The 21,364-nt window shown below is 37.3% G+C and overlaps 1 protein-coding gene across 1 annotated transcript in view; it reads left to right on the top strand.

The window, feature by feature from the left end:
• Positions 1-21,364, top strand: part of SDCCAG8 (SHH signaling and ciliogenesis regulator SDCCAG8) — a gene marked incomplete at both ends in the record, with an annotated part of 96,661 nt that overhangs the window by 35,380 nt on the left and 39,917 nt on the right. The window contains 2 exons of the mRNA XM_079550591.1: positions 1,459-1,601; positions 20,770-20,897. Coding sequence (XP_079406717.1) covers positions 1,459-1,601; positions 20,770-20,897 — 271 coding nt within the window. The remainder of the gene's footprint in view (positions 1-1,458; positions 1,602-20,769; positions 20,898-21,364) is intronic.

Below are 21,364 nucleotides of genomic sequence, written 5' to 3'. Positions count from 1 at the left end.
TTCAAAATTGAAATTACTGATTTAGTTTGGGAGGTATCCTATATCATACAGGTGACATTCAAATTCTAATCAAAACATCACAGAATCACAGAATACCAAGGTTGGAAAAGACATACTTCATGAACCTTTGTTGACTGGTAAAAAGAACATCATGAAACCTATTCCTGGATGGAGAAATTGTGTTTATCTGCAACATCATAACATACTGGAAGAGATTTGAGTTAACATTTTCACAAGAGGAACAGAGACAACATTATTACAAAGATGCTTCAAGTGCAAATATTGGCACCGAATTACATTAATTTGTTCTTGTAGTTGTTTGAATGAATAATTTAATTAACTGAAGAAGATACTAAGGCTTGTCTACATGAGAAAGCTATGACAAAATAAGTTATGGTATTGAAGTATAATAGCTATTCAGCACTGACTCCTTACATGAACAATTTTATTCTGTACTGCAAATGTCCTTTCACAATTTAGATGACTTAAAAAATATGCAAGTTCTCTCTAGCTCCAACAGTGAATTAATATTTATGTAGGGAGTTTATGTAATATAGCTACTACCTTAAAAAACATATATTGTTATTCTGTGCTACATTGCCATCATTAGAACATTGTTACAACCAAGTATTGCTTTATATTTCAAATGTATTCCTACAGGTACTTGTATGTTATACATGGTCTCTATTCTGAGAATGTTTACAAAAATGTTTCATGTGTTGATACTATGATTGAGTTGGCATTAGTTTGTCCAGGGTTTTTTACTGCAATCAAAGATGTTGGTCATACAACTTTACTGCATGTGTGATAAATTAATGTACTCATTACCTAAATCAGGTTTACTTTCTTGGTTTAGTTGACATATAGAGGCTTACAACGTAAAGAACATGACAGCATTAATCATGACCAGTGTTTAGGATTCAGTCATAAATAACTTGTTTTATAGCAGCAAAATCACTAAAATACCTTTATTCTCTTAACGTGATATTTTAAGAGTATGACGAGAGCTTGACTCCCCTGCATTGTTATGTATGTAATAGATAGGGTAGGTAACTAGGTAAACAAGGAGATATCCTATGTCCAGCAGCGTCTGAACACGGTCACTTCTGCTTTCTGGCTTTCTTATGTAGTGAGTTACAGATGCAAATATGGAAGCATTCACATGAGAAAATAAGAAAATGATTGTAACGTGGATCTCTTAAATATGCAAAGGCAGTAATATTGTGTATTAATACATTTTTGGTATTTGTATGATATGCATTTTGACTTTCCATGAGAATATAACGTCAAATATTTTAATTTACTTGTTTTGCAGCTTTTATATTCATATTACTTTTGTTCTAAAGCAAAAATACATGTCATTTTTCAGGAGTTTTTATCACATTAAGATTTGCTATCATCTAATGTTTTTCCATGTGTTTCTTAAATAAACTTTCTATGGTTCTACAATTTTCTAAGAAAATAGAAAAACTGGGATTAGAGCTGAATGGAAACAAGCAGCGTTTGGAACAAGCCCAGCAGGATGTGGCAGGAGCCAGAGAGGACTGCCTAAAACTGACAGAACTGCTGAGTAAATCTGAGCACCAACTGCACCTCACCAGGTACCCCTTATCCTATTACATGCTATAGTACCAATTTCATTCTGCTAATGTTTTTGCCACAGGCTTTCCCCACAGCTGATAGCTGCAGTCATTGCATGGGCAGCCCCCAAGACATATTAAAAGTGGAGACTTGAATGACTGAGTTATGAACTATAAGCAGCTAAAAATTAATTACTAGTGTGAAGCAAAGGCAATGTTTAACTCCAGTGGTGAGGTATCATACTCGTACCCTTTCCAGCTCTTTTTCCTGCCTGCAGCTACTTTCTTGTTCCTGTGTTTGGTGGGGCAAGAATACTTTAAAATGTCATTTCAGTCTGTAATGTACAGCAGCATCCTTAAGTGAAGGAATTTGCAGATTCACAATGTGAAGTTTATGCAGGTGAATGACCAGGAACATATAAATCTAATCATGCTAAGCTTCCTTGAAGATTAAACAATCAAAAGGTAATATTACTGTCTACACCTAGGAGAGAAACTCAAGAATGTGTAGAGGGTGTTGAAGTCACCTGTTCAGTGGTATGTGATGTTATTCATTACACGTTTCTAGAAAATAACAGAAGATTATCCTGCCAGTAAGTCATTTCAGCTTGAGTTTATTTTTTTTCCCTTTTGTCACACACAGCATTATTGTCTTACTGTTGGAAGGTTTTGGTTGTGTATGTGTTTGGCTTTTTCTAACTCCTCCCCTCTTGTCACCTGAAAACTGAGTATCTGGATAGAAATCTGAAGACTTTTACTCAGTCCTTAATCAAAAAGTTGAGTTAATTTAAATTTTACATGGGAGGGGAAAAAACCCTCAGATTTTTATCACTTAACAGACTGTCTGTATGTTCATCCAAGTCTTGTACTCTTTGGGTTTATGAGAATTCTGCCATTGAGTAAATGGAAATAAAATAGAGCTTCATCTAAACTATTAAATTCAATGAATCAATTTTTTATTCAGCTCCATTTCTGTGTAATTCAGAGCACGGTAGTTTAACAGATGGAAGAAAGTACCACTCTAACAGCCTGTATTTAGAGAAAAAATATGCTAGAGGTTAATGAACTTGAAAAAAGTTTTGGGTGAGTTGTTAAGATATCTAAAGTTTTGATTTAGCAGAACTTTATTAATAATGATTTGTTGTGATAGTTAACCAAATGGCTTACCATGCTCCTTTTAGCACAGGGCTGATTATATGCAATAAAACTCTGGATATCTTGGAGGAAGTCTGATAGCCAATGAATTTTTGTGAAAATACATGGCTTGTGTAAATCAGCACTATTTAGTGCTTTTACATAGTGTGGCACCTCTGGGAAGGTGTAACATACAGATGACTTAGATATCTTTACAGTCTATGGTGTCAAACTCAGGAATTCTGTGAGCTGCAAATCAGTGGAGCCTGGGAGCAGTGTTTGGGGCAAGTAATTACCTATGCTGGCCCTGTTCTTACAGTCTTTAGTAGACATCTGCTTTTATCTGCTTTTTGAGACAGGCAATGAATTAGTACAGCTTCTTTGTTTGACTGAGTGTGGCCACTTTTCTGAAATGTCCTAATCTTTGATAATTTTTTATACGTCATGTTTATATTATGTTTTCTGATTGTAAGTATATGTTTTAGGTATGGAAATGTTTTTATGCTGGCATATGATCATAAGATGTGTACATTGATTCTTGGGAAATCGAGTTACATGAAGGAAAAATATTTGAATCAAATTCTATAATACTACTTAGGGTTTTTTTAATATTCTCTTTATCTTCTTTCCGGGAATACAGTAGGTGATGCTAATGTCACAAGTGGTGGTTGAAGGATGAGATATATATTGCTTCTGAACTATTACCCCCTGGTCCCTCCATAGCTATATTGGTTGCACAGGGTTAGAGATGTTTTCATGCTGTCTTCTGTTTTCCCAAGTCACAGTGGAAAAGATACCCAACTCAAGTTGCATTTTTCCTCAGCCTGTACTCTCCTTCTCAGATCACCTCTAGTGGAACAAGCTTACTGTACTAGTGAAGGGTCAAGATTTACATGTCTGTAATGGCATTACAGTTCTGTGTCGTAAAGGCCAGTGTGTTTTTAATGTGTGGTACATCCATAGTTGTCATGTGGACTTGATTCACTTGCAGTCTGTCCTCCATTCTTTATTCCCTTCACCTGAAAGGGCAGTTGTGCCAGAGATAATACTCACTTGAAGGGTAGTGGTAATTGCAATCCTATGGGGCTTGTGGAATTGTTCACTGGCATTTGCCAAGGAAAACAGATTTTAAGCTCTAGAGTCCTCCCTGTGGGAGGTCGCTACAGAAATTGCACTGATTCAGTGCATCTCTTGGGTATTCTGGCCTTGGCCTCATCTTACTGATTTCCCTGTTTTCAGGACAGAACCAGCTGGTCAGCTGCAAGTCTCCTCTAAAAGCTGAACTTGAGGGAGTCCTGTACTGCTGTTATATCGTTGTGGATGATGTTTCTGTTGCCTTGCATGAACATTCTTTGTTCTGGCAAAAATTATATATAGCTGAGGAGTTACAGAAAGAATTTTTTACTTTGTATCACTTAGTAAATTACTAATGAAGAAAGCTCTTTACTAATCCACTGATTCTAAGCTTGGATGTTGTAAATAAATAGAATAATAAAATGAATACAAGAGCTTTAGATTTTAGGATACAAACATGAGACAGTAAAGATCATATGAATGGATTAAATGAGAAAGAGCATACAAACTATGTCTTAGTGAGAAAAAAAGTGCTCTGCAGAGCTGTACTCTTGTTCAGGAGTCCCACTTCTTTTCTTGCATCCCAGTTTTCAAACCCCGTTGATTGATTAACTGCTAAACAGCTTCTAAGTTAACAAAATGTACTTGTTAAAAAAATCAAGAAAGAGGTTACAATTAGCTATTTGAAACCATTGCACAGAGTTTAAATTTGCCTTTTCCTGTCACCTTTGTTTCTGGAGCAATATGTTGCTTAGAAATCTTTGCTATTAACATGCCTTCCTACTATTGAATCTAGTTAGTAATTCTAACATGTATGTTTTCAAATAACTGGGAAAATATGGAACCTTTGAATGCAGTTTCAGTTGTCAGTTGTAATTTTGTAGATGTCACCGTGTTACGAATCTGACCATACTTGCATAACTTTTCTGTAGTTTTGTTAACCCTACTTTTGACTTTTGTATTTACTTACAGTAGTTTCCTTAGTAGAAAAATCTTCTGAATTTACTTCTAAAGCCAATTTTAAGTTCTTACTTTGACATGGTTGGGTCTTGCTGATTAAGCTTATCTGAATCTGTTCCTCAAGGCATATAAAGCATACAGATCTATTGTTCTTGGCTCATGAGAGAGTGATTGTTAAAAATCATGTTGGTATGCTAGTGGAAAAGATCACATGAAAGATGCAAGACCCTAACAGCTTGCAAAGATTTTAGCGTGTCATCTAATTTAATAAAAACTTTCACTATTCCAGTGTAATGCAATCATCATTAAAAAGCCTTTCCTCTTTTTGTTACAAAACAAGTCAGAATTTATTACTTGCTTTGGTTTGTCAGATGTAGTTCTTCTTTTCATATGCCAGAACAGTTAAATCTTAAGAGTTGGAGGAATCACAGAATTTCAAAACTGAACTTCTTCTGTGTCATCATGTGTTTTCTCAGACATGGACATAGGTAGAGGACTCAAGATACACTTGGATGTAATGCCATCTAAAATTGAACGGGAGATGTGATTGAATAGAATTGGAGCAGATTTTTTATTTATTATTTACTATCATTCTTTGCATATAGAAAATGTTACAAATGGTACTGAATGGCTTCTAGGTGAAGAAAAGTTTCTTACTCAGATAACTGCGCTTCTCTGTTCAGTTAAAAAAAAAAAAAAATGGGATGTGTCAGCGTAAATGAATGCCTGTGCCACTTCCTTGAACAATAAAGGTGGACAAGGGGATGTTGTTTTTCTTCTTTTCAGTTATGTGGTATTTCTTTTCTCCCTCATTTTCACAAATCAGATGTTATCTAGAGAGTAGTGCATCAGAGACTGTGGTATTCGGGAGTAAAGTGGATTTCAGTAGTGCCTTCCTACTATGCGCAGATCTGCCTAACAGCCTTTTGTTAATTTCAGCAACACCATTAACTCTAATTGTAGTGCATGTATAATAAATAAAGCACATAAATCTATCATTCCACATCCAGGTTCCTGTGGCATTATCTAGTCACAACTTTGCTGTTCTGCTTTGTGATGTCACCAGCATTCCTTATTAGAATTGCTAGAATTGATGTGTACCTGCCCATCAGATTTCCCATTTAATCTATACTATTAAATTCTAAAATATAAATTAACTTCTTGATTTGTACTACATAGTTCTACATAGTCAGCAAGGTACTTGCACAATGCCTGATATTATCTGTTGCGTTTGGGTGTTTGTTGTTGTTTCAATTTTTTTTCTAGGAGACAGTAGTTAGCAGCACACTTTCTCCAACAGTTTTAGCACATCACAAAGAGTCCATTGACTCTGCTGGAAAGAAGATAACAGTCAAAGAAATGTTGTTGCTAATATTAAACGACTGAGATACTGTTTTATGTTCCCAGAGTGGCTGACTGACGAAAGGATCAATAGCACTTATACTGGGGAGGAGGGAAAGGGGAAAAGCAGAAATGAAGTGTAAGCAGTGATTGATTTCAATTTTTTTTTTTTACATTTGCTAATTTTACATAAAACCATTATTTTAAGATGCAGGGGGGAATGGTAACACGAAGCAACTCCGGTAACTAATAAACTTTTTAGATCTTGCTTCATATGTTTACTTTTCATTAAATTTAGGGATGGTTGCAACTGTGTTGTTGCGATTCAGTCAACATTTATTTCTATCTGTTTTTCATATACAAAGGCATTGGGATGCCAGAAAATAAACTGTTAACGGAGAATTAACTTCTTTGGCATGCTTTCATACTTGTCTTCCAAATTAAAGAAAATGAAATGGGCAGAAGCAGAGTGTAGATTACCTCCTTTTTGTCAAAAATGGTGGGAATTTGAAAATTAATAATAAAAAAGGGAACAGATGCAGTAACATGCCAGAGGGAGATTAATGTGGAGAGTAAAATCTGTGAGCAACAAAACTGAAGCAAACTGAATCAGTGGGAGGTGGTTGTACAATCAAAATCAGGATAAAAGAGAAATTACAAACAACCCTGCACTTGTCAAAGTAGTAGTAATGAAATCCTGACTCTGCCAGCAGCGAGAACCTGTGTTAGCACTTTGGGGTAAGGCCGGGAGCCGGGTGCCAGGTAGGAGGGCAGCGCGAGGCTGCTGGGCAGCAGCCATCGTGTGTGGAACAGATGGCAGGGAAAGCTGGCCGGGGAGGGGCTCCTTAGCAGAACTAATCAGACAGTAACAGATAGGGCAGCTGGGAGGACTGACCACCGAGAGGCAAGCGGCGGGGTAGCCGCAGCCTTCCGCGATGTGTGCAGTGGTGTGCCCGTTGGTCCGAGATAAGACCTTGCAATGTCTTTCTAGGCAGAAGCTGCACAAACTTCGGGGCGAACAGAGCGCCTGGCCGCCGCTCGCGCTGATGGGAGACATGAGCTGGCTGCCTGGCCTTGTGCAGCCTCCTGAGCCTCCGGCCCAGCCCCGCGAGGTGCATCTGGCTGCCCGTGCCCTGCACAAGTGTTGTTTGCTCTCCCCCTGTCCCACAATATAAGGATGTGTGCGGTTGCGTTTTGTTGTGGTGGCACGTTAAATATAGTACTTGGAGATTTGTAGAAATGCAGAAGCATTTGGACCTGGGGACTGATCCAGCAAAATGATGAGAAAACTCTGCTTCTTATTGAAATGGGAAAGAGCTGTAGGTCAGCAGCTTCCCACAGGGCTAGGCCCCACTGATCGGTGAGAAGAATCTTCTGATATTTTGTTTTTGCTTGGAGGAGGGCACTTGCTTCTTTGTAAACGAGAGCTTGTGAAAAGTGAATTAGGGTCTGAACCTTCTGATCTTGAGCAACATGAAAAATTTTATTCACGTAAGAAATAAAAGTCAGTAGGATTTCTTGTGCAGTGAGAGGTGGTCACGTGAGGGATGATTGGTGGGTCATACCCTAAGTCGATGTCTGTCAGCTTGAAAGAGAAATGAAAACAAGGTTTTATCAAGGAAGAGGGAAATAACATCTCAAAGTGTAACAAAGGGAACCTGACTTACTACTGTCCAGTTGTATTTGATCATGGTGTGGGATACTTTTTTAGATAATTAAAAAGGGAACGTACATCTCCTGTGTCTGCTTTTGAACTTGTGTATCTCTCTTTTGCAGAAGGTTTATAGCTTGGTTCAATTATTCGTTTTGAGCAGGGAAAGGAGATACATTACACAGATTTGAAATAGGTGGTATAACATAGCCATATGCTATTTATGCAGCACTTTTTTGCAATAAATCTAATTTAGTACTGTCAGAAAAAATTAGACTTATTTGGTATAGCAGCACATTAGGAAATGTGGAATTGTGGTAACTTTGAAAATTGTCATTCACTCTACTTTACTTGCAATATAATCTTGGAAGGCTTTTTTTTCCTTCCTTCTTCCCTGAGTAACTCCATGAAAATGTCTCAGTCTGTTGTGCTGCAGTTGTAGAAACTGCAAATATTTCCCCAGCTCAAAAGAAGGTCTTGCTTTCAGGTAATTGAAGGGGAAAGACAGAATAACCTCTATTGTTAGCAATTATCTGAATGTATAGGCAGAAAAATCAATGATGTGGGGGGTATAGATAGATTCTCCCTTTCCTATAGGTTTTCATAGTGCAGCTGAAATTGTTTATCTCATTATACAGCATGTAGATAAATTAGCTGCTCTGCGTTATTATAGAAGGTAAAATATTTTACCTGCCATGGTAAGACCATATGCTGCTTTACGAAGACTGATACTGAGTGATTTGAAATAAATCGGCTCTGTCGTGTTCTGGCAATGCCTTTTGGAAATTTTGAAGCTTGTGAACGTTATGTCAAGATAATACACATTTAAAAGTCTTTCTATTTAATCATTAAAACATTTAAGATTATTGTACCAACATTGAAAGGACGCTGATGAAGTTTAAAAGAGGAAGAAAAAAGATAAGTGAACAAATAAATCCAAAATCATCTGTGAATTTTGAACACTGAAGTCTTTATAATAATTACCTTTTTTCATTTGTAAAGTATGCAGACGTGGTTTACAACTTAATTTATAGCCTTACAATACAAGCTTCTCAAGAAAAACAAAATGATATGCTTTCAGATTTCAATCTTAGGTTTATGCAAATTTTTCTCCATGGCATTTAAACTGCAAGCGGTCACATCAAATTTCTCTAATGATTTCATCTTTTATACAGTGCGTCAGGTTGCTGAGGCAGCCAAAATGCTGCTGCGTGGAGCGGGTGTTTCGGGAGCGACAATACTTAGAGTGCTTGGGAGTGAGCAGTGAATTCAGATGAAATGTAGAAGAGACTGCTGCAGAAAACAAACATCTTTGGAAGGTCTTTGTTTTGAGCAGCTATTATTCAGCACTAACAGTAATAAGTTTGTGTGTGTACCAAATATTTACTTCAATTTCATTCAAATTATGTTTTCTATTTGTGTGACTAATGACAACAGGATAATGATTTATTATGGTTTAAAAAAAAAATCTTTCAGACACTTGTATTCAAGGCTGCTGGATTTTTGGCTGAATTCTCTACTGGAGAAATGTTTCTAATTTTTATCCTTCTTGACTAGTCTTGGACTTTTCTCTCAAGTCTATCTGAAATTTCGATTTTACAATAAATTGAAATGCGCTTTTTCTATCAGCATTTGGTAATTATGAACTTAACTTTAAAAGCTGCCTTGTGCTTTTAAAAGCACACTGGTAGTCATTTACTTTGTGCTGTCACGGTGACAGTTTTTCTTTCCTTATGCAAGATTCTGCTCCTGAGATTCTCGCCTAAGAAAATATTTCAACAGAGAAACCAAAAGGTCCTTAATTAGAGACTTGATGCAACTTGACATTTAAGAGCATCAACCTGAAGGTTGTCATCTCTGTGGAAGGTAGCTGGTGGATGGAGGGAGGCAGGCAGGCAAATTACCTGAGCATGCCAGCATTGGCTGCTCTGCTGCTCTTGCCACCCCCGCACTTTGTGCCCTGGTGCCGCTGACTGGCCGGGGGGAAATGTGAGCTGGGAGAAGCCTGTCCTGAGCGAGCAGATGAGTGCTGCTTCTGCCGTCGGCTGCTTGACAGAGCTGACCTCCTTTCCCTGTCTGTGCTGGCAGCCTGGCGAGTTTAGTAGCATGCTGCCGTTGGTTGCCCCTGTGGTATCCTGGTGATTCAAGTATCAAACTCTGCTTTTGCAGAAACGGGAGCAACTGTTCTTGATTAGCTGATCCTTGTTGTTCAGATGCCTTCTCCAGGGTTCAAAATAAGGATTAAATGTTTCTTTGTCATTAGATGGAACAATGCTGTGTATTCTGTTTGTCCCAAAGTTCCTCTTCCATTTCCAGTGCTTTTGTTGACCTGCATGTAGTTTCCTGAGGAGAAAGGTCATGACATCAGAAAACATTTACTTGTGAACGCAGGGACTAATCCCCATGTAAGGCATGTATTAATGTTAAGTTATTATTGAGCTAAACTTACATAGTACTTGTCAATGCAATTTTTATTAGAGTCAAATTCAGACCTAACATAAGTGTAACTGCATTTCTGTAATGAGATTGGATTAGCTCTTGGATTTGCTCCCAGAAAGCTTTACTTTAAATTCTTTTTTTTTTTTTTTTTTTTTTTTTTTTTAACAGAGTAATAAAGTGGTTGTTTCATTATAATTTCTTATAAAACTTAAATATGTATTTATATTTTTTCGCACTAAATTTAATCTTGGTGAAATAATTCTTCCCCCTCTCCCCCTTTTTTAAGGGTGCCCAAGATGCAGGCAGTTAAACTGAAAGTTATTTCTTATTTTAAAAGAGACTGTCGAGGAGGTTAGTTAATAATTCAGGAGTTTGTTGCTATCAGAACCTATTCCTGAAAAGAAATACAGGCGCAGGAGTTGCTAAAAATGTATCCTCTTGACAATATGAAATTAATCTCAGCTTCAACAGAGAATCTTTACAATTCATCCTAATTTGTAAGGCAGTATTTTAACCAAGATGTACACGTGTGTTTACAAGGCTTGCAAGCAGGAAAAAATATTGAGATTTTTTTTCTCCTTAAACAGTGTTTCATTTTAAACATCTGTAGGCAAGTTTGGAAACTCATAAACTTACTTGGCTGTTCCTATTTTATCTTTGCATTTTCAGTCAATCTTTTTGTTGCACAGTGTTAAAATGAATCAAAGCCTTCCATTTATTATTTTTATTGTCACATTTTTTCCTTTTTCACTTCTTTATATAGCTTTGCAAGTTCTTCTTCTCAGGGATTATGCCAGTCTTTGCAAGGAGGTATATGTACACGAAGAAAACCACATTAGCTGTTGTGTTGATAAATGACTAAAGTATCTTATTTTACTTCTGTATTATTTCTCTTAAAACCCAAACTGATCTTCATAAATTGAGCACTGCAAAGAACTTCATCTTCTGCTGGTTAGCAGAAGTGGATTTAAATCCACACCGACAGTTCATTTGACAATGACCTTGAGGGGCTTTGCTTCTTGAAGAAGAAAGCAGAAGCTTGCGGTAAACAAAGTTCACTTCTGACAGATGGATTGAATGACAGAAAGGTTGCGAGTGCCAGAATAGCCCTGGCAGAGGAGGAAATGTTCAGTGGAATCCAACAGGAGAGGAGGTGTGAACAGGTGCAGGGTTGCTGACGGAAGGGGAACCAGATGGAAGGAGCCAGAGCCAGTTTATTTAAAGGAAAAGGCAGAAAACACTGAAAGGCTGTGCGATCAGTGGCTAAAAGTGTGCATGGAAGAAGGTAAAAATTCACAAAGCAAAACTGCACAGTGGGATATCTAGCACTTAACATAACGGTAGTAATTTGTGAGTTCAGTTTTAAAGTTGCTATTGAAACATGTTTCTCCTTAAATCTTGACAGCATAAAGAAGAGATTAATAACCTGACTGAAAAAGAAAGCAACCAACCAACCCTTGACTAGTATACTACTTGTCCGTTATTTCTAATATTAATGTGCAGACAGTGTTTCAATCTGGATGATACCAAAATTATGCCGCAGCTAACCAAACCAGTGAAGGACCCATAAGGCTGGATTTTTGTTTTTTGACTCACCTGGCTGTATCTAGTTCCTGTGATATGTGGGTATATAAGCATGTCTTTTATTGGTATATTTCTGTAACACCTAGGCAAATCAACGTCGAGTACAATGTAACATTAGCATAGTATTTGCTTGGTTTTGCCTTTTGGTCACAGCATTGTCAGATTGTTGGAGTATGTGGTATTTTGCTGTAGAATGGGGGAGAAGTCTAGCTTACCCTACATTAAATATCTTCACAATAAATTTTCTCTTTCAGATCGTCTTCAAGAAGAACTAATTGTTGTGTGAAGTTCTGCTTCTTCCCAGGCTGTTTGTGTGAGGCTTGATCCTTGGGAGGCAGAGAGTAATGTTCCTCAGTACTTAACTTCATCAATAGTTGGGGAGAGTTAACAGCTTCAGAGCATCAGACCTGTGGCTAATATGGTAGCTTGACTGGAAGTTGTGTGTCTGCCCAAACAGAATGTCTGAAAAATTTGAGGTGGCTGTTCAGCAGGCATTCAGAGTGCATCTGTGATCTACTGGATCATTCAACTGTGCTGATCTGATGCGGATCAGGTGTGGCCACACAGTCACTTTTCTTTTGAATTAGCCAGAGCATGCAATGCGCTGTTTATGCTGACTTTATGCCAGCTGCAGGGGGACAGATGATACCTGATTCAGCACAAAGCTTGCTGGTATAAAATTAGTGTACCAAAATCATTGGATTTTTTTTTTTTTTTTTAATTCAAATTGACAGACTGCGTTCATAGCAAATCAGATCTCTGCGTCATTTAGCTGCATCATTTTTTGTTTCAACAGTAGGAGCTTGAAGTCTGGATATACTGTATCAACAACTGAGCTTTAGAGTACAGATTTACAATGGTTCTGATGTGGTTTAAATCTGTGCTGCTAGTGAAAAGGCAATTCCATAGAGGGGTAACATGTGGCTCTGCCTGGCTACATACCCACACAGATCCAGGCCCTTGCTTAGGTTAATACTGGTGTCCTCATGATCAGAGAGTTCAGGAAGCCGATTCTTTTGAAAAACAATCACTTGCTCCTGGTGAATTTGTATGAATGCTGATCGTCAGAGGACAAAAAGAATGCACCTTAAACTGACAGCGTTGCCTTAGATTGGCTTAAAACTGTTACGAAATCACATCATAAGAGACTGCTGGTACCAAATTCGGGAACAGCAATAAGTCAAAAAAATTACTCCTTCATTTTAAACATAGAGAAAATAATTTATGTAACTGTGTGTACGAAGTAAATGCCTGCAAAAATCTTCTATATGAAGCAAACATTTCAACATTAAGCCATCTGTGAAAGTGCTTGTGGAACAAAGAGCAAAGGAGGAAAGAATATTTTGTGGAAAAGGGCACAGTACTGTGAAGTGCTTAGTGCTGTGCGCTGGCTTGACAGAAACCACTTCTTCTCATGTAGTATCTTCATGTGCAACTTCTATGCTGTACTTAATTGCATGTTTCTGTGTGGTCTTATCAGCCAAGTAGTTCACAGTCTGATAGTAATAGCATTTACAGTTTGGGTGTTTACATGCAAGGTGCGTGTCTTGCAGGCAGGGTTTATGGATGTGCCAGAAAAAGAAACTTACTTTTTTTTTCTTTCCTAATAGTGAAAGAGAGGGCAGTTAGCGTTAAGCTGTGCCTTGGCATACGCTGAAATACCCAAGCTTAAAAGGAATTACAGTCTATATTGAGAAACTGGCGGTTTTCAGTACATATCTTCTGAAGGAAAAACACTAAAGTAATAGAACAGTGTTAGAGATTACTTATTTGAAAATTATTTATTTTATGCTGATTTTAACATTAGTGAGAAATCCAGTCTTTTCATTTTGTTAATAGAGCCAGTACCCAGCAATAGTAACAGCACCAGTAGTGCATATGCTGAAGTTAATGGTTTTAAACTTCTTCATACTGCATAAGCCTTTATAGGAAGAATACTCTGTGTCTCTCAGTTCATATTCCCTTCAAACTTTCCATTTTTTACTCGCTCATCATCATAGTTAATGGCAAGTTTTGAAGTAGTTTTCAAGCATAGTAAGTAATCAAAAATAGAGAGGTCATTTTCATTAGCAGTCACTGATTAATAATATATTCTGATGCCTCTGGCAGGATTTAAAGATCAAAATGAAAGCCTGGACTTAATTTTTTTCTGTAAAACTTCTAATACTATATACTACATAAAGTACAAACATCTTTAGGAGTTGTAAGCGCTTCCCAGCTGTTGTAAATATACTTCAAGTAGAGGAAACTGGGAAAAAAAGTTTCAATGGAAGCAAGGAAGGCATATGCACTAAATTTCTATCTCAGTAAAATTGAAATTCTCAGAATGAGCAGAATGTTGTGTAACAAGATTGAAATTATTTGGATTTTGGAAAAGGGGATGGATTTGTGTAACCTATTTTATTATTTGCATTGTGGGAGAAATAGTTGTAAGCAAGTTTATCAAACATTTATATCTAGTCTCTTGAGAACGTTGGAAATATGAACAGAGCTCTGTCTTTCTTGCTTTCTCCCCCAGAAATGTTCCTTACAGTTGAGGTGTTTTTGTGAAGTGACAGTACCCAGGGAGAATTGTCTTTTCTGGTTGCTTGTCTCGGATAGGATAGTAAAAGGTTTTGTTTCATTCATAAACCTACTTTTAAGATCTTTCTATTCTAAAATTATTTCCATACTATCTTCTTCTCTTGCAGGTCTGTATTTGAAAAGTTTAATCAATTTGAATGTTTAATTTCATATCACTTTTAAGCCCTTATCTTAAGGCATAACTTTTGTAATTGCTTTCAGTAGCTTCTTCACATAGTTATGAGAAGAAAACTCTGATACTTCATTGTTTTTCAAAGCTTCCTGTGCCTACCAATGAATGTAAGTAGACATCTTTCATTATAAAAACAAAAATTTTGTAAGCTTCACTTCTCACAAGTAAGACTATTTGCATTCTTAAAAATCAAGCATTCCTCCACTTTTACTGAAGTATTAACTGAATCTCTGCAATGTGACCATACAAATGTTGCTTGTACTGAAGCTCACCAAACGCAGTGTGCCGGCTGGGGCAGATTCCAGAAACTTGAGCTTTCCACTGAGAAGACCTGGCAGCCAGCTCCAGAATCAGCATCCGGTCAGCTCCCAAAAACAGACAGAAAGAGCAGCTCAGTGGGTAATTCCCACAATGGGATACAGGAAGGGCAATTTTTCAGCTTCTTGGAGGGATTTGAAAAAGTGACCTGATCATGATGCTTTCAGAAGTTGTTTCTACATAATTCTTCCACTTGCATGCATGCATGCATACGTACATTTTTTTTCTTCATTTATTTTTGGATATTAGAAACATTCATGTCATGCCTCTCCTTCTGCCCTGTAAAAGAACTGAGTGCCATAAAAACATAGTGTGGTGAGTTTACACAAGTAGGGAAAAATCAATACATTTATTTAAAAAAAAAGGGGGGGAGGGATTAAATACAAAATTTACATTGTTTTGCAAGAGGAGAACATGAAACACTGCCCAGCTATGTCCTCAGTCATAACAGTCCTCAGTATTAACAGGGATCAATTAGATGATTAATATTATAAGCCTTATAAAAGAAGATAACCAGAACTAAACAAAAGGTTCCTTGAAGCTTGACTTAAGAGAAAGGGAGGTATCTTCAGATTCTAAGTCTTATTATTACCTGACCCTAACATATGAGCATGTTACATACTTATCTGCTAGTTTTTAAGATATGGTAATAAATAATTTTGAATCATGACTACACTTAAAACCAACATTTACTTCCTTATCTGCAGAATTTGGAATCTTACTGTCTTGTATTTCCTTACTTTAAGTATTTGGAACACTGAAACTTCAGATAATGAGTTTATAGAGTTATGCTCTCCATTGTAAATAACCTAATAGGATACTGCAGTGATGTTCAACTGGGTGGCAGGTCTAAAAGCAGTTTTCAAAGTTGTTTTGCGTTACTAGAAAAAATGATTTAAGACTATACATAGGAAGAAAGACTTCTTGGTATTTTTCAATTTCTCTTAGTGTTTTAGAAGCAACTGCTAAGGTTTCTCTGCTCATCAAAAAAAAAAAAAAAAAAAAAAAAAGCAAAAAACAAATCCTTATCCTTCTGTGTATGACATAAAGATACATGTGGAGCACAGAGAAGAAATTTGTAAAGTGTTGTGAAGCAAACTATTATTTTATTTTATACACATTCTTCTATGACCTTCATTAGTATTTGAGTGCTTTCTGTTATAATAGTAGGAACTGTATTTTTCTAATATTTCACATAATAGGAAATACACGTAGACACTGTAACCTCTTCTTCCAGATTTTATTTTCTTTTTCTTTTACTGTGTATGTTGCTATGTAGCTTGAAAGAAGAGCAAGCTTGTGCTCTGATTTTCCATCCTTCTCTTCATACCTGTAGCTGAAATAACATGAGCAGCCTGTAAGAAGATGGTTCAGAAAGCTGCTTGTTATGCTTGTTAGGGCAGTCTGTTAGACCTGTGTCATGGAAACCTTGCAAAATAGACTGTATAAAAAACTTCTGGACCTTTGTATCCTGACGTATTGGCTGAAATCCTTGAAGTTCCTAATACACATAGATTTTCAAGTCCTGTTATCAAAAGTATTTGAATTGATTTTAGTGCCTGTGGGCCAAATTTTTGTAAAGATACTAGAAATTCAGTGCTTAAGTACCTTCTCAAAACTATTCTTCCATTTGGTAAATGGGTAGCACAAGCTTGTATGTGTTCTCAAAAACTCTTGGCAAGCTAAGGGAGACCTCAGTTATGTGCTGCCCATCTTATGACAGCATTTGCTATGCAGTAGTTCACAGTGTTGGCCTTCTTGGCTGCCTGTTACCTGGGAATGGGCCCATGTTTGACTGGGCATGTGGAAGAAGTGCTAGGCTCCACAGGGCCTTTTGCTGCCTACGTGTGAGTGTTCGTGCAGAGTCTGGGAGTGGGCTGTTACTGACAGCAGCATTCCTGGTTGTACAGGTATCACAAACATTTGGAACAACAGTGCAATACTGCCAGCTGCTCTTTAATGATTTATGAACTCCAGTTTAAAATAAGTATGTCTAAAAGCCGACAAGATTTTGTAATTAAATATTTAATTAACAAGAAATGAAGATGTCAGAAATGAGACTATTATAGCCTCTGATGTGCTGCAGAACTTACATAGTTGTTAGAGTATTTTAATTTGTTCAATTAAGTTTGTAGTCCTTACTAATGGATCCATTAGCTTTTTACAAAATGCCGTATAGTGATCTCATGGAAAAATCAAACAGTCAGTAGAGGGTACGTGGTTGTTTCAACACCGTAGTTGCTTTGTGAGGAGGCTTACTGGCAACTTCCAGAGTCAAAGGCCTAATTCTGTGCTGTGATTCATCTTGTGTTTCCTCTTTTTGTATTTTTACTCTTGGCAAAACAGAAGTTGTACGGACTTATTTACTACTAAACTGCACTGTGACATTCAAAGTTGTATCAATCTAAGCTTTGTTCTTTTGTAGGCAAAAATCTGTTTATTAATTTATTGTCAAATGTCACTATGTCACTAATATTTAAATTCTTTTTTCTTTCCCTTTACTTGGATAAAAGTAGTCTTCTGTTGAAAACTGGACCTGTGAACTACTTTTCATTTACTAATGACGGGGAAGGGGTTTGTTTCTTTGCTTGATTACTAAATTTGGTGACTCAAGTTGAGCCAATGTGCTTTACACATTAGCTTTGATGTCAAAGTGAATTTTCACTTAGTTTTCAGCGAAGATTTTTTATGGCTTGCAAATGATGGCAGTTCTGTTCTTCATCTTCCTGTTCTATAAGCTGCAGCTCATTGTGGCCTTAGTTTCACCAAGAATTATTTAGAAAACAAGAATTATTTAGAAAGAAGTTAACTAAGTGGGCTGTCCTTGACAGCAGTAACTCAGGCTCAGAGCGGCAGGTGCTCCAAGAAAATCACTATGGAAAACTTGTACTTGAGAGCAGAGGTCAAGGAGAACTTAAGTTTGTCTCCTTGCTTCTGACTATATGGCACAAAAATGAAAATCACCATGAGTTTAATACTTCTGCTTTAGTGAAATTGGCCAATGTGATGGCCAAATCCACAACTATAGGCTTTTACTGGATGTTTCAGGATAGATACTGTTAAAGAACTTTAATTTTTGCTACTTCCTGTTTTCAGTGTTTTCATTCTGTTGGAGAACAGGCTGCACCTCATCCATTTTATATCGTTATCATTAGTAACTATTGTTGATGCTCTAAAAAATTCTGGTACAATTAATCTTAAGCCATCATTTCAGATTCTAATCTTACTTGCATCATCAATATTGGACTGTGCTTCCCTTGCATTTCACTGTCTGTGTTTTCCTTTAGTCAACATGAGAAATGTTGAAGCTATTGCAATAGAGAACTTACAGTGCTGGAGGAGCGTAACTTTCTCTTGTCTAGCTACAGTTGAAAGGTTTTTTTTTTTCTTAAACCAAGCTCACTTTCTTTCACGTTTCAGAGTAATTGCAACTAAGTAGCCATTGTTAAACCTTTTAAGATTGTTGCCTTCCTGTTCTGCTGGTTGTGGCAGGAATGCTACCAATAGTTCTAAAATTTCTTGGGTCTTTTTATACATGTTTTATGCACACTTTTTTTTTTTTTAGTGTAGGTATAAAATATACTGGGGACATTTTCTGTGAGGGGACAGAGAGACTGAAATCAGGGGGCAGGGAGGGTGTCAGATCTCTGTGTGAGTGATTCACCACTCGGTTCAGACAGCTTTGTCACCAAGAAGTTTTTCATTCCTCAGCAGCTCTAAGCACCTCAGGTCTTGCTCTTGTAGCACTGGATAGGTCACAGTCCCCAAAATTCTGAGACTGGTCAGCTACAATTCGGCTTAAAGACTTACTTGTGTCTTCTTACTCTTTTAGTCTGTTTTTTATGCATTACATAAAGTCACCAGTTTTCACCCACTCCTGTACACATCAGATAGAAGGAACTCATCATGAATCCACTGTTTCCAAGGTCCTGTTTGTTTGCATTTACAGTAGGTAGCCTAGATGCATTGCTTTTTTGGGTGAATCCCCTTAGCAAGAGGATGTTCTCCATTTATTTTGAACTCTCCAATAGCATGAGTTCTTGTTGGACAGGAGGGACCCCATCAATGAGAAATGGACCTGTACAGGTCTACCTTGGTAGCTTGAGCTCTCAAAGCATGGAACCAGTCAGCTAGCTGTGTTTCAGATGACAACTTAGTACCCAACAGCAATCTCACACAAAGGCACTGTAAAACAAAATACTGTGTTGATGCCACTTTCTGCTGCTGAAAATGTCTGGTGGAAATGTGAGGTGCTGGTGCATTTTGTTTTATTTTTTTAAACAGTCCAGGCATCATGACAGCTGTCTGAAGGCAAAAGACATTTGGAACTGGAAGGAAGGGGTTTTTAGATTATTTTTTTTCCAGCAAATATGAAATGTTTTTTCATATTAAAGTTTTCCAGATTTGGAGCTTATACTTAAGAACTGATGTAAGTATTACTCCTTAGTACAGCATCAGTATATTTACAAAGTAATTCTGAGAGCGATGTGATAAAGTATAAAACAACGTTTGAAATATCCTTGAACAATGTACTTTGTTTCCTTAAAGCTATAATATTCCTGCTATTGAAGTGTATTATCTCTGTCAAATCGCTCAGTCCCACCTCAGAAAAAGCTGCCTGTGATTTCAAAGGGAGTTTTGCCCCAGGTACTGCTTGCAACATCAGGACCAGGAATTAGTGTAATGTAACCCACCATTTGTATTGCTTTGGGGTAAATTTAAGAGAGAAGATTTAACATTGTGTATGTCATGCTGAGATATTGCAATATCTTGGATGGGTTATTAGGCACTGATCCAAAGGTTAAGTGCAGCAACCACATGAGATGTGGCTTTATCCTTACATGATCTGTGCCCGTGTTCTATTTTGTAGTCCCCTGGAATGGAAATTATCACTAGAATAAAACAACACGTTTCTAAGACTTCATTGGAATCTATCGTAAGCTATAAAATGTAGTTTCAATACAAGTGTGTGTGTGTGTATATGTCCTTTGAAATCTAGAAATCAGTCCCCGTGTGTGTGGAATTTTGAATCTATGTCCAAATATGCACAAGAAAAATATTTACGACCTCTGGGAAAGTCTAGATATAAATCTGTGGTTGAGAATCTTCTCTAATTTATATGCATATATCTTTTTTGTTTCTTATTTTCCATGCTGTTTTTGCTTGGCTTGCATTAAATAAAATGCTTCAATGGAGTGTGGTAGTCTAGCATTTGTTTTGCCTCAGGAGTAGATTGCCCCATCTTGCATATCTGGTCAAGTAAATTGCTCTCTTGCCTGTGTACTTTGATAATAGTACTGGGCTTTAGACCTTCCTGTACAGCCCCCTAGTGAGCAGGGCTGCAAGGGGCTGGGCCTGCGTGGCGCTAACAGGCTTCTGTGTTGTAATGGATGCATTCATCTCCTATTTACATAAATTAATAGTTAAAACTTGTTTGGTTGCTTAAGAAAACTCATTAGGCTTTTAGAGTAGCTGAATTATGAGCACTGTGGCAATTGCTCCCATTGACTTGTCTCCCGCTGGCTCACTGGGAACCAGTCCATCTCAGGGTCAGGTCCCTGAGTTTCCTTACTAAATTAAACAGATAGCATTTAAAAGAAAATACAAGTCATCTGTTCAGTGCAAAATGCATGTTGAGGAAGTTCCTTACAAAAAAGAAGTTATGTTTAAATTAAAAAAAATAAAATTATAGTCTTAATAGCTAATTTTCACTCAGGAAATTGGTCATAATTTTTTACCCATTTTCTACTAGTCACTAGAGAAAGCTTGACATTGTAAGAGAAAGGTCAGCTTGCTTAACCTGCAGTGGGATAGAAATGATTCATGTGAAAAGCCTGGTCAGATTCTGAGTTTCGTTTTTCTTAATTGAACGTTCTGCTTTGCCTTTTTACCTTATTTTACCAAATTTAAATTTTTTTCCGTTTTTTTAATAGATTGGAGAAAGAGAGCATTCAGCGCAGCATTAGTAATGAAGCAAAGGCCCGAGCCCTTCAGGCCCAGCAAAGAGAGCAGGAGCTGACACAGAAGATGCAGCAAATGGAGGCCCAGCATGAGAAAACTGGTAGGTGGTAGGGAAAGATTAGAGCCTGGGCACTCACTCACAAGCCAGGCCCACGCCTTACTGTGAAATGACATCAGGAACACCTGTAACCTTTGGCTGGCCGAAGGGAGCAGATGCTAACTACACCGGAGATTCCGAATTACATATTAGTTAGCGTTTAAAAGAGAAAATGGAAAGTATTGCCCACTGTCTGTTGATTTCAGAGTGCTGCTCTCACATCTGTTGCACCATCTGGATTATGAGTTTATTTACCTGTGTTCAAGAAACGTAAAGCTGAGAGAGACCACAACAAAGTAGAAAAACAAAGGGCTTGTTTTTGGCTGGATTTTCAGGCACACATGTTATATAAAGAAAATAGCATCAGAAGCTCTGCGGGAAATGCTCTGAGCTTACAGTTAAAGTCTCCTGAATAGCATTGAACAGTTCCCACAGTACACACATTATAGCTACTCTAAAAGCTTAATGAG

The sequence above is a fragment of the Tetrao urogallus genome (genome assembly GCF_951394365.1).
Source record: "Tetrao urogallus genome assembly, chromosome: 2".
Lineage (NCBI taxonomy): Eukaryota > Metazoa > Chordata > Aves > Galliformes > Phasianidae > Tetrao > Tetrao urogallus.
The sequence above is the reverse complement of the archived record's forward strand: the minus strand, read 5'-3'. Positions and strand labels throughout refer to the sequence as shown.